This window comes from Rhinichthys klamathensis, unplaced genomic scaffold (genome assembly GCF_029890125.1).
Source record: "Rhinichthys klamathensis goyatoka isolate OS25496 unplaced genomic scaffold, OSU_Roscu_1.1 h1tg000059l_1, whole genome shotgun sequence".
In the NCBI taxonomy this organism is placed as follows: Eukaryota; Metazoa; Chordata; class Actinopteri; order Cypriniformes; family Leuciscidae; genus Rhinichthys; species Rhinichthys klamathensis.
The window spans coordinates 9,933,664-9,947,213 of record NW_026606604.1 but is presented as its reverse complement, the minus strand read 5'-3'; the positions used below and the strand labels follow the sequence as shown (position 1 = coordinate 9,947,213).

Sequence of the window (13,550 nt, the reverse complement as noted above, 5' to 3'; positions counted from 1 at the left end):
CTAATAACAGTTTGGTGTTATAGTCCTCCAGGGGGCTCTTGGAGGCCCAAAAAGCCAAAGCCCCATTGAGCTGCATTCAAATATCAGCTCAATTATTGTTATATTGGAGGCATTTGAAAATGTAAGTGTATAATATTTTGAATGTATTAATGCTAATGATTGGTCTCTGAAATATAATAACAAATAAGCACAGTACATTCATATAAAAATGATTAAATACCATTTGCCTAACTATTAATCACCGAAGAATATGATTAGTCCATTCCGACCAGCGCTGAGAAAAGTATAACGTACCACATGACCAACCGTTATATTCTCGTCTTCAGTTGTGGTCAGAACACTTGAAATTTCACACGCCGTTGAATCAAAATACACAGTGAACAGTTAAAATATAAAACATATTATTTACATACACAGTATATAGCTAATTAGAGACATCCTCAGGGACAATATGCCAAGCTAATGCCATTCTACCAGCTTTTTCTGTTTCGGACAGCGGTTATTTTTCCTCTCTGTATTCACACATGTCCCGCCTCCTAAGCCAGGATTGGCTAGAAGCCCAAGTAGGCGGTCAGGGATTGGACGGTTTAGGAGTCGTTCATATGACGTCGCCATCATAACAAGAGAAGGCGGGACATGTCGAAACATCAGTGAAAAAAGCTTTTCTAAGAAAAAACTGGTGGCTGCCTTTACAAATGATCTTGTAAAAGACATTTAGAACCCATATGAGCAATTTTTTTTTACAACCCTCAACGTCAACCCAATGATTACTCGGTTTAGCGATGAATCAGTGGTTATATTTGAGCAGCTGGGGTCATGGGTCTATATGTGTTACAGTAGATTGATTTATGAAGATCTTTTTTTGGCAGTGTAATCTGTTGACAGTGGGTCAACATTCAGAAGCACTTAAACCTCAGTTACTCATAGAAAAGAACAAGCATGCCTTCTTGTTTACATCCAAAACACCCACCATGTGCCTATATGGTTGCATCATTGCATGCCAAATTAGTTTGAACACAAATGTACCTGCTGTCTGGCATTTATATATATATATATATATAGGACTGATTAAGAGTTCTGTTGGTAGCATTTGCCATATGTCAGTTGTCTCAGTCTGACTGGAAAACAGTATTAATTTACCATGATGACATCTTTTTATTTTCCCATAGACTGTTGATCCCTCATTCCCCTGTAAGATCCACTTTGTCAAACTCTGGGAAATTACTATTATGAAACCACTTTAAAATTAGCATGTGTCTACTGTCCATTAATATGGATATTACGTTTCAACTAGAGGACGATGCTCCAACATGATTGACTGTGTAATATGTCTTTCCCGATCAGGTTTTGGAAACATCAGACCATGATGTTCAAACTCTACAACATGGGCAATATGTAACAGCACTTTCATCCAGTGGAATTATGGGTAAAATGATCTCAAAGGAAGGGGTCATATCAAACTCCCCTTTAACCCTAAAATGCATAGCAAACTTTGCCCTCCTGGAATGCATATAAAGATCAACAAAGACAGATGCAAGATGCAACTTCTTTAAAACTACTTGCTGATATTTTAATGATAATTAAATTATGGGGTGTGTGTGTGTGTGTGTGTGTGTGTGTGTGTGTGTGTGTGTGTGTGTGTGTGTGTGTGTGTGTGTGTGTGTGTGTGTGTGTGTGTGTGTGTGTGTGTGTGTGTGTGTGTGTGTGTGTGTGTGTGTGTGTGTGTGTGTGTGTGTGTGTGTGTGTGTGTGTGTGTGTGTGTGTGTGTGTGAAAGAGAGAGTTTACTTAGCTGTGAATTTTGTCATCAAACTATTTCTATTTATTGCATACATAATGTATTAATTTATTGTACTAAATAAAAGTCTATTATATAATTAAATAAAAGATAATAAATATTACTTACAATAATACAAATTGTTTTGTTTAATATATACTCTTATGTGTGTACAGTATATGACAGATGCTCAGCTATGTATTACATTAGTATAATAATGTAATAAAGTATTTAATAACAGTCTATTATTTAGAGAATAACTATTATATATATATATATATATATATATATAAATACAATAATAAAAAAACTTTAATACAATAAACACACATGCACACACATAATCGTTTATTATATTAAATAAAACCAATTTTTATATGTATATAAATGTGTATATAATGTTTGTAATATTTTATTTAGTTAGTTTTTTTAACCCTATCCTTTAGTGGGTAAAGTTTGAATTGGGGTTTGTCAGTTCAGTTGTCATAATTATTTTTGTATTACAGCAAGAGAAGTTTATAGTATCCTCATGTATGTAAACCAGTGGTACAAAGAAAAAGATCAAACTAAATGTGAAAACAAAGATTAGATAAACCTAAAGATGAACGCAATGAGAAAATCATTTCAGGTATCAAAATATTGGGTGTCCAGGTGGACGCATACAGCAGGATGGTTTCATTTACATCTGTGTGAGTATTGGTGCATTCAAAAGTTTGTTAAATAAAGTTAAACTCATTCCTATGCAGCGTTTGCTAATGAGGACAGATAGTATTACAGTTTGCCCTGGAGTGGCTGTATTAGTATTAGCCAAAGCCCAAAGATAGGCCAGCAGCATCCCTGCTTTTCCCCTCTGATATTTATAATATTTCTGTAACTCGCCGTGAGCATGACATGTTCACTGTGAGATTGACATGTTCACTGTGAGATTCAATCGAGTGTATGTGTCAGGGTCAGGGTTAAAGTTAAGCGAAATCAAGACAACACACACTTGCTGTGCAAGTCTGTCACGGATCATTTAGTAATTGTTGGTTTTGTTTCTATAGGTGACGTTCAACAGGAAAGCTGTACCTCATTTCAGATAATTAGATATAATTTGCATCATCATCAACGCATCAAAGGCAAGGATAAATTGCTCTGATAATTATAAAAAGGTAATTACAAAGGGTAACAAACCAAACACCATATTTACAAGGCACCGATTTCATATCAGGGCAACAGGGATATGCAGTGTCTCGAGAGGATCTTAAAATCTCTTTAATGATCTCATTGTCTCGTAATTAAACCAGTCAAACTGGTTCAAACTTATTTATTTACCTTTGTATTTGCTGATACTAAATTCATTGTCTAATTTCTCTTTTTCGATACTTAGTGTAAGTGTTTCGAATGCAGGAATGAAGGCCTGAAATCTGTTGCGTCTCAAAGTTGGATCCATACGCCATCTGCTGGTAGATATGAAAATATTTTTTGTCTTGCAATGTCATGAAAAGTTGAATAGCAACGTTTCAAATGTCACGCTGTTCAATTAGATTTGCAAAATAATACATTGTAGAATTTTGGATTTGGTTTTGAGCTCTGATGTAATCAAGAAGCCATTACAACAACAAGCGTCTGTGAGGAGCAAAAGTGTTTCCACACTATTTCATTAAAACTTTTCAGACATTTTTTTTTTATTTCTACAGTGTATGCAGTTTTATGAATGAAATATGAGACTACATGGAATATTTATACTTTAAAAAATATATTATAGTATATAGAAATATATAAAGGTGGCTGCCTTAACTTGTATGTTTGTCATTTCAACTTAAATTACAGTCAACTGACTTTAAAAAGCTGAATCTTGTATAACTTTGCTTAACTTATTTTGATGAGTTGAAGCAATATGTTGTCATAACTTATTTGTCATACTTTACAGTGCATGTGAAACCACCAAATGTACATTTATGTAAATTTGAACCTAAAATATTGATGGTGAGTAAAATAAGTTCAATGACATGTTAAATGCACTCTATATCAAGTACATATTTTTATACGAGCTTTTATATAAATTATATTTTTATATGAGCCACTGTACAATGAGCACTATGCAGATCATTTCAATAGTTTATTTCTACCATACACAAACTGTACAACACAGCGCAGTACTGCTTATGAAATTTTAAAAGTGTAAGGAAATCCTGATATACAAACTACTTGAACTAAAAAAACAAACATTTTTTAAAAACAAAAACAAACTAAATAATTTACAGTACCGTGTATTTTACTATTTTTTTCTTTCACACAAAAAAATCCTTATCACATTACAAAACATCAAATACAAAAAAGAAAAAATAAATATTCCTCACAAAACTTCCTGAGCAAACAATCTGTGGTTTATAAATTAAAAATTAGCAATTACAAATCATTTAAACAGAAGTAATTCTAAATTATACAGTAATTTAGGATTTCAAACAAAAATGGATTCAGTACAATTCATTATGCTCATTTGGTCAGATAATATAGTGTTTTTATTTCCTCTGAATGACCTGTAAATTTGCTTAAACACAGTTTTCGACATCATCAATGGACAATGTAAAACTAGGTTAAACCTGCACTGACCACACATTTGTGACCCGCTCAAAAGAAACACTAAATAACAGAATAAAAGTGCAAAAAGGGTTCGTTTAGTGTTAGAGAAAGCTTTAAAAGTGCCAGAACAAGGCCGTTTGTGATCGTAACACAGCAAATGCCTCCAATAACAGCGCCGTGACCTCGGCCCTGCATTTCAACGCTAAATCAAGTGTCATAATGGAAAGCTTACTCTCTATTGCAGTTGTTTCGCTGTGGATTTGTCCATTTTGATATTTTAGTGGGTTAAAGACATGAAGTGCTTTGAGAAAAGATCATCCATAAAACCTATTTGAGAGCCCACTGTTTGTCTCACAGAAGAAGCCAAAGGTTGAGGAGTTCAGAAAAGAATAAAAAAAACGTATTGTGCCCGATCATAAAACACTTCTTTTTTTTCGTTTTTTTTTTACAAGAATATCGTTACATACTTAAAATGGCGTATAAACTGTAGGTAAACAGAGTTTAGAGGCTTTTCATTCAGAAAATAAATATACTGCAGAATAAAATGAATCACCATTCACATAATACTGCTCTACCACAAAACATATCATATTCCATGTACTCATTTACATTTAGGCACATATATGCACACACATGGATGTGCACACCAAAGGCAGTTCATATGAGCAGAAACGGAAATAAATTATGATGTCCTTCTTCGTGGATGGTTTGATTTTTGCTCTGGTCAAGTGTCACTGTACAGTAGTTCGAAGAGTGAATCGGATAAAATAGTTTTCTTTTCGCTCGCTTATTAGAATACAGATTTATGCATGAAAACAAATGATGTCATTTGTGGATTAATCAGTGGCGCACATTAAAAAAATAACCCATACGGCTCTAATAGACCAATGACAGCTGCTCACCAACAGGTGGCGCAAGTGGACTATTCATACATTTGACATCTGTTATTAAAAAAAGAAAGAAGAAAATAAAATCATCATCACGAATGCCGGCGATTTAAAACTCCCAGTTATTGTACAACAAACGCAGGTAAATGTAAAATAAATAAAATTCACAATATGTAAGATTGGCCTTGCATTTTTGGAGTTGCAGAAATGAAACAAAAAAACAACAATTCATGATAGCAATAAATAAATCAATAAATAAGATTACTGTGAGATAAATAGTACCGATGAATAAAGATAATATGCAGCAATAATATAACAACACGCAAAAGAACAATACGGAATAAAGTCAAGCAAACCATAGGAAATAAATAAGTGCAAAAGGAGGTCAAATCTCACTACGAGGAACATTGAGCTGTAAAAATGTGGCTGGTATTTTTCAGTGCAATGAATTTGTCATGGAATGGAGTAATTTAAACGAGACATATCTTGCACGGATCACAAAGCCAGCCTCTCCGTGAAAGAGTTTGGCCTTATACGTGGATGCCCTTTATGGCCTGTCTGATGCTGTCCAATAAGGCTTTGCATTCCGGCGAGTACTCGTGCTCTGAAGTGTTGTACATATCCGTCAGTGTGTTCACGTACGCTTCGAAGTTCTGTTCATTGATCGGACCCTGGAACAGATTCAAGAACATTCAGTTCAGTAACTCCTAAATGTGTGTTTCATGATGTCATCCCTTACAAACATGCAACATTTTAGCTCAAATCATATTGAATTCATTTCAAATTAAGGTTACACTTTGTTCTAAGGTGCCATTGTTACAGTGTAATTATATATTTAAGCACTGAGTAATAGTAATTAACTACATGTACTTACTATAGGATTAGGTTGAGGGTTAGTTGCATGTAATTATACATAATTTACGGTTATTACTATGGTAAGTACATGTAACATATCTAACAAGTACACTGTAAAATAAAGTGTTACCAATATTAAATTAACCTCGTCTGGCAGATAAATGGTCTTGTTTTAATAACAGTGGTGGCTAATATCAAGCTAGCACAGTTTTAATGCAGTGCTTTATACTTTCTTAGGTAAGTACACTGTAAGTGCGCTGTAAAATAGAGCATGTCGGTGTAAATGTTTCAGCGTCTCACCATTTGCGGCAGCTGTATATCTGTGAGACTGTTGATAAGTGCTTGACTGAGACGCGCTAACTCCTTCAACAGACTGTCGTTGTGCTGCTCAATTATCTTATTCTCCTCCTCGATGGTCTTTAGGTTGCACTCCATGGATGAAATCTGTTTTAAAAGCAGAAAACAAGGTCTTTAGCGCTGAAACTACATTACCCACAATCTTCTCACACAAGCGTAAATGTTATTTACCTGAGTCTGGAGCTGCATCATGTCTGCTTCTATCTTCAGATTGGATTCATTTAGCTCCTTTATTTCATGATCCAAGTGCTGCATGTCTTCATTGTTCTCAATACCTGATTGTCAAGAGACAAACCAGGCAAATTAATAAACGCGTCTTCCAAAATCTGTGCTAAATTACTCAGGTTCTCTATTTTTCTCTATCTCAGGAGACAAGCACAGCCTCACACTATGATGATAATATTAGCAGGTCAAAGATTTGAGCTCTTTTGTTCCTTTAAAGCACTTGAGTTGCTCACCACTGCTGGTTTTGAGTTTGATGGTCATCATCTCCTCCTCGGAGAGCTTCTTCTTGATGCTCTGGGCGTTTAGTGGACATCCTGACAAACTGTAAATGGACAAAACACAAACTCTACAGATCAGTACTAGCTATCTTTCTTAATTATAACTACATTAATTATAATCTAGTTTTAGGAATCATTAGATAATAAGTACCATGTAAGCATGAACAATCTGTGTTACATAAAATGAAAACACTATTGGATACTGTAAGGGCGATCAAATAATTCATTAAGAGTCTGTAGTAATAATATTGGAAATAATATAATATAATATAGTCAGTTCTGTAATATGTATACCATGTATACCAAACTACATGTTTTTCATATTTTGATACATATTTTTACACATTGAAAAAAAGTCAACCTGTATTTTTGTGTATTTGAATATTTGTTTTGTATATTTAATATTTATTTTAATATAACACACACACACATATGTGTGTGTGTGTTATATAATGTGATAATATATTAGTATAATATATTAAATACACATATATATATATATATTATATATATTATATATAACATGTTTATATTATATATTTTAATAAATAAAAAAAAATATATATATATATTTATTTGTGTGTATATATATATATATATATATATATATATACACTTTTAAAATATTTTTTTATATATATTATTATATTATATAATTTAACATTTTTATATAATATAATATACCGGTAATATAATATAATATATTGGTAATATATAATATATTATAGATGCCGCAGGGTGAGGGTTCTGATAAACCCTATTGGATTTTGCATATAATATAATATAATAATAAGTACAAAACTCATAGATACCTCAGTTCACAATAAATGTGTGAAGAGGCCTCATTATACAGTAGATAAGTTTAAAGTTTAATATCAGACTTGAGGTTCGGGGTTATGGTGTAGTTTCCTCACCTCCTGTGTGTAACGAAGACGTTATTGGCGTGACCCAGGCCGTTGCAGCCGGGCAGAGGGCAGTGAGGAAGCTCCTGTTTACAGATCTTCCAGGAGAAGGCCGACCCGTTCATGGAGCTCTCCTTCTGCTGCTTGGTGGCGATGGGACAGCTTCCAGCGCTGCGATGGGACGTGTATTTACCCGACACGTGGCCCTGCCCGTCACACCCTGACACCGGGCACCTGAGAAAGGAAACATATCATTACCAACAGGATACACTGATTTCACTGAAGACTAAACTGGTGAGAGTTATACTACTAATAAACATTTTAGACTGAGTTTATGAGCGTCCATATGTAGATTTCTGTATTTTTAATAACTTGTTCGGAGGGAACAAGGTCGTAATCTGCATCACAAAGGTTGTTTGGTATAGATTTCTGGGTCACTATGCCAAAACACACACAGATGTGACCTGACCCCTCGACATGCTTAAATTAAACCCCCTGCGCAGCCCTCTTTTGTTGTCCTAAACTCAACAGGGTAACACTGTGATTGTCCAAGATAATCTCTTATTTGAGATTGAACTAGTTTCAGAGCTTATAACCGAGAGTCTTCCTAAACACAAATGAGCCCATATACATTCAGTTGATAATTTGATGGCTAAAACTTCCCCACACCACCGTCGCGCATTTGTCATGTTGTCTGTAAACACCCCTTCCCACCCCCAATTTGCAGAGTTGGAAGACTTTTCAAATACCATTAAGAAGATTAATCCTGTGAAATGCTGATTAAAAATGTATTCAAAACAGAGAGGGGAAAAAAAAAAGGGCTGGAATAATTCTATCGGCACACGCAAAAAAAAGTCTGAAACGCACTCCAGTAAATAATTACGGGCATGGAGGTTAACGTGCCGCCGATGGAAAACATAAGCCCCAGCAAGTTGAAGACTAGAGTGGTGAGGAGTTGGCCAATTTATTTTGCTGCTCACTTTCCCCCTAGGTCAGTAATGGAATGACATAAATTGCACATAATTGTTGTGCGTCCTCCACAGGGGGGAAAAAGCACATGATTTGGAGGTGGCTGACCCTTTCCCTGATAGCCCATATTGGAAGAGGTGAGAGGTTATCTGGGATAGTACAAATAGCTTGTCTGCAGGCCTATATGGGAAAGGTTGTTATGGCAGTTTTGGCTCTAATACACTGACTAAAACAAGACAACATTACGACTCCAACACTGGCCGTCGGGTCCAGCTCTGGGAATGGCGTTCCTGACCGCGGAACAACAGAGATGGGCCATATGGCCGATGATTTACAATAATCTAGCCACATTACAGATGTAACCAGGGTCTGCTTTCCGTTTCTCCACCCGTGCATTTCTCTGCCTCTCCGTTCCTCCTTTTAATGTGCGCGGACCTGCTACCGTCTAATTGCTAAGCTCTCGTCTTTGCATTAGTAATTAAAAATAAAATACTAGCCCAGATGCAAAAGTAGGAAAGCCCTGTCACTCTGGGTTATACTTCGGATTTAAAGCTGGAATCAATTCAATTAAATTTTTTTTTTCTCCCTCCATAGTATTATGTTTTTAAAGAGCAAACTCCTGCATTAATTGTAATTAAATGAGATCTTACAGGAAAACGAGGAAAGAGTTTTGAGCTCCCTGAATTAAAAAGATTATTATTATTATTTTTGAAACGGTATTTCTAGGAAACGCACATTCTAGGAAACATTTTCATCTAGTATTCAGGAATACAGTATCCCCCAAAACAACATTTACAGTATTATTTTCATGTGCGTCGCTGTGCAAATGATTTGTTTCAAAGGTTAGTTGTATAGGTTGTTTTGATTTAAAAAAGAAAAGAAAAAAGATATTTTCACATTCCATAAATATAATACCATAAATTAAATTTCTACAAATTATCAATGAAAGTAGGATCATTAAAAAAAAATCATATTTATTTTATATATAAGATAACAATGTGGCAAATAGACTGTAAAAAAAATTATATGATCAATAAGTTATAACAACATATGTTTTTCCGTAGCTTTAACTCATCAAAATAAGTTAAGCTATTTTTTTTTATAAGTTATACAAGATTTAACTCATTTCTAAGTCAGTTTAACGCAATTTAAGTTGAAATGACTTAAAAATCCAAGTTGATTGTACTTAAAAATTTAAGGCAGCAACTTTTTATAGTGTATTATGTTTTTAGCACTTCATTTTTAAAAATATTCTCATTAGTTAACATTTTTAAAATAAACTAACAAATCACTATTTTATAGTCAAGATCCAGGCATTTCATACGTTTAAACCTAGCTACATTTCATGCTAGCTTAATTTAATTTAAATAATTCAGTAATAGTTTTCAAAATTTGTGGGGGGGGGGACTCTAATACTTCAAAACAAACAAAACAATGCAACACCATATCTACCATATTTGGTTAAAAATTTTAAATCTTTCATCCAACAAAGAAGAATCTTTCAGTCAAATGTTGATGCTTTAGTAAACACATCTACTTTAAAGTAAACACCAAACGTTTTGGATGTCATTGTTTTTGGTGGTGTCTTACTTCATCTCCGGCTCTTCTTTGTCCTCTTTGCTTGGCGTGAGCTTCAAGCTTCCTTTCCTGGCACGAGGGCATCCTGACAGACTGGGAAGGAACATGACATATGTGACGAACCTTTCAGAAGTTCAAGCGTGCAGACGTGTGTGTGGGAAAGATACTGCGTGATGCTTCAAGCTCTGACACCTGTCGTGTTGCCATTGAACAGGGGTCATTACCTCAACAGCCGTGAAATGCCACAAAGTATTCACTCTTTGGCGATTACCCGGTTTTAAATTTAACCCACTGAGTGCCTTTGTGTGGTCTGATGTCTAAAATCTATTATAGTCTAACATCTTGAATGAGAAAACACTGGTGTAAAAATAAGACGTAATGTTATAATAAAAAGCATGACCATTTATGTCGTGCAGAAACATAAAAAATGTCAAAACAATTTCATCTTTCATTGAAGTCTATGATTATTGAGACGCTCACCTCCTATGAGATGCATAGTTTCCCGTCACATGACCCGAGCCGTCACAACCAGGAGTCGGGCACCTTTAAAAGAAATCGAAATTTATGATTCACGATTCATATTTTTTTTCCCCATTTATTTACATCATCACATTACGCTTACATTATTGCTTTAACTTCTCTGTAACTTTAAAACCATTGCACAGTTTTTTTATTGAATTGAAACTTTAGCTAATTCTTACTTTAGCTCTTGAGAATTAGCAGCCATTAGTGATTTCAGGGTCTTATCAGCCAATGGGCAACCAGATACACTACAAAAATAAAAGCAGGAGACATAATGTATATTTTTCAAGATGGTTTTGCTGCTTGAAAAATTAAGAGGGTGTCGGTGGACGGGGCTCCTCACCTTCTGTGCGACGCATAATTTCCTGTCACATGACCACTGCCATCACAACCTGGTGTCGGACAACTGCAAAGAGAATACGCACCAGATAAATGACCAATGAATGCTTACAGTCTATGACCTACTAGACATGCGCTAATAATGAATACGTTCTTTAGCATGCTATCCGAATCATTTTAGTACCTCATCAGCTCTTTTTTGGTGTCTCTTATGAGCATCTTGTTTTTTGCACTTGCCATGTTAGCGTCCCCATTGTACGCTTTATCCTCTAGAGACGCCTTCTCCAACTGATCCATCTACAAGACAAAGAGAAGTGTCAAAACACTGTGAAATGTTGAAGTCAAGTCACGATGGTCACTTAAAAAAATCATTCTGTAAGCACACAGCCCCTAATAGTCTGTGAGAGGTTGGATTCTGCTCAAGTATGCTTAGTAAAACATATATCCATTTAAACTCCGATGTAATCCCTCGTAGTGTTTATGATGGGAGAGCGTGGTGTTAAACCTTTGGATTTACTTACATTTTTTTTTATAAGGTAAGTATCTTTGAGAACCAGATGTCAGAGGGAGAATCAGACAAACACACAACTGTCTGGGTTTGTTCTTTGACTCCAAAGAGGATGAAAATTTGCCAGCTTTTCAGGAACATTTCTTTTCAATTTTGCTTTCGTGTCAGAGCGGCACTTCATAACAGACAGAGTGCCTTAAGGTTGTGGCTGACTGAAGGAGATAATTTAGATGAATAAATAGAAAGTTAAGGGTTTTTATGTTGAATATGTTCCTAATGTAGCGTACACCAAAGTCAAAGAGCATTTAGACACTGGATGTGGTTTCCTCGGGACATTATTATAATTAGACTATTCATTTTCCACCCAATTCTATTAGAGTTTCATAAAATGACCCATTAAGAATAAAAAAAATAAAATAATTATTAATACTTTTACTCAGCAAGGACGGATTAAAGTGATTAAATGCGACAGTAAAGACATTTATAATTTTACAATATATTTCTATTTCAAATCAATGCTGTTGAAAAAAAAAATTTCCACAAAAACAAATTATGCTCAACAAACATTTCTTCTTAATCAAAATGTTAAAAACATTTGTGCTGCTTAACAAAACTGTTTTCAATGTTTTGATGATAAGAAGGAATGTTTCTTGAGCATCAAATCATCATATTAGAGTGATTTCTGAAGGATCATGTGACACTGAAGACTGACAATTCAGCTTTGATCACAGGAATAAATGTCATTTTAAGACATATTCAAACAGAAATGGTAATAATATTTCACAACTTTACAGTTTTTACTGTATTTTTGATCAAATAAATGCAGCCTTGGTGAACATTTAAACATGTTACCAAGCCCAAACATTTGATATGTGATGCATTTAAACCTTAAGATTTTACACAATATATTACTCAGACTTTAACATTCGTCTTCATGTATAAACTTGAAAATATTTATCTTAAATCGATGGTTCTGTGAAGAACCTTTAACTTCTTGAACCTTTGCATTCTTTATAGTGGAAAAAGATTCTTTAAATGTTACTTTACAAGAAGAGTAACAGAAAACTGTTCACTGAAAGGTTCTTTGAGGAACAAGAAATGGTTCTTCTATGGACCCTTTTGGATCCTTTATGTTTAAGAGTGTGCCAGTAAAGGTTACAGTAGCTGCCTCTATCTCACCTCTTTGTCCTGTTGCACGGGTGTTTTGCTGAAGTTCAGCGGCGTGTCCCAGGCATCCCGCTCATAGAGGACGTGGTAGATGGCCGGGGAGATCTGGAGACCCGCAGCTTTGGCTAGAGAGTGTTCAGGTGGGGTGAAAAGAGCGTCTCCCAACACTGGCATCACAGGAGAGTCTCTCGACTTTTCTCTCTTTTTCTTCATACTTAAATCCAGCGTTCCGTTCTCGTCTACCTCAATGAGCGAGTCCTGAATGAAAAGGAAGATAAAAAGCCTTGTAGATTACCAACCTTTGATAGCTAGAGCACTTTTCTACCAGAAAATAGTGTTTTGAACTTGTCTTCCAAGCCTAGAACTAGAAAAGTTAGGGGTTAGAGACTTGAACGAACCCCTAACTCTCAATATTACAATTATGTGCGTAAATCATGCATCCTTGTTTGTGCGACAGACATGATACACAAAATGTGTAGATTGTTACAAACGTGTGTGCTTTTACTTTTTTAACCAATCGAACATACAATTTTTGCCTGGCAGACAATAAAATGGTTGGAAAAAAAAAAACAATAAAAAAAAACTTGGATAGACACTTTCGGTTAGTAACTAACCATCAATAC

General features: G+C 34.9%; 1 protein-coding gene across 6 annotated transcripts in view; it reads right to left on the bottom strand.

The window, feature by feature from the left end:
- Positions 1-5,353: 5,353 nt before the first annotated feature.
- The window catches only part of st18 (ST18 C2H2C-type zinc finger transcription factor), a 52,892-nt gene continuing 44,695 nt past the window's right edge, over positions 5,354-13,550 (bottom strand). For all 6 annotated transcript variants that reach the window (XM_056249307.1, XM_056249309.1, XM_056249312.1 and 3 more), the window contains 11 exons: positions 12,940-13,185; positions 11,437-11,549; positions 11,257-11,319; positions 11,093-11,161; positions 10,872-10,934; positions 10,404-10,484; positions 7,857-8,078; positions 6,898-6,986; positions 6,611-6,714; positions 6,383-6,526; positions 5,354-5,898 (listed from right to left, as the gene is read on the bottom strand). In XM_056249307.1, coding sequence (XP_056105282.1) covers positions 5,758-5,898; positions 6,383-6,526; positions 6,611-6,714; positions 6,898-6,986; positions 7,857-8,078; positions 10,404-10,484; positions 10,872-10,934; positions 11,093-11,161; positions 11,257-11,319; positions 11,437-11,549; positions 12,940-13,185 — 1,335 coding nt within the window. In that variant the 3' untranslated portion in view covers positions 5,354-5,757. The remainder of the gene's footprint in view (positions 5,899-6,382; positions 6,527-6,610; positions 6,715-6,897; positions 6,987-7,856; positions 8,079-10,403; positions 10,485-10,871; positions 10,935-11,092; positions 11,162-11,256; positions 11,320-11,436; positions 11,550-12,939; positions 13,186-13,550) is intronic.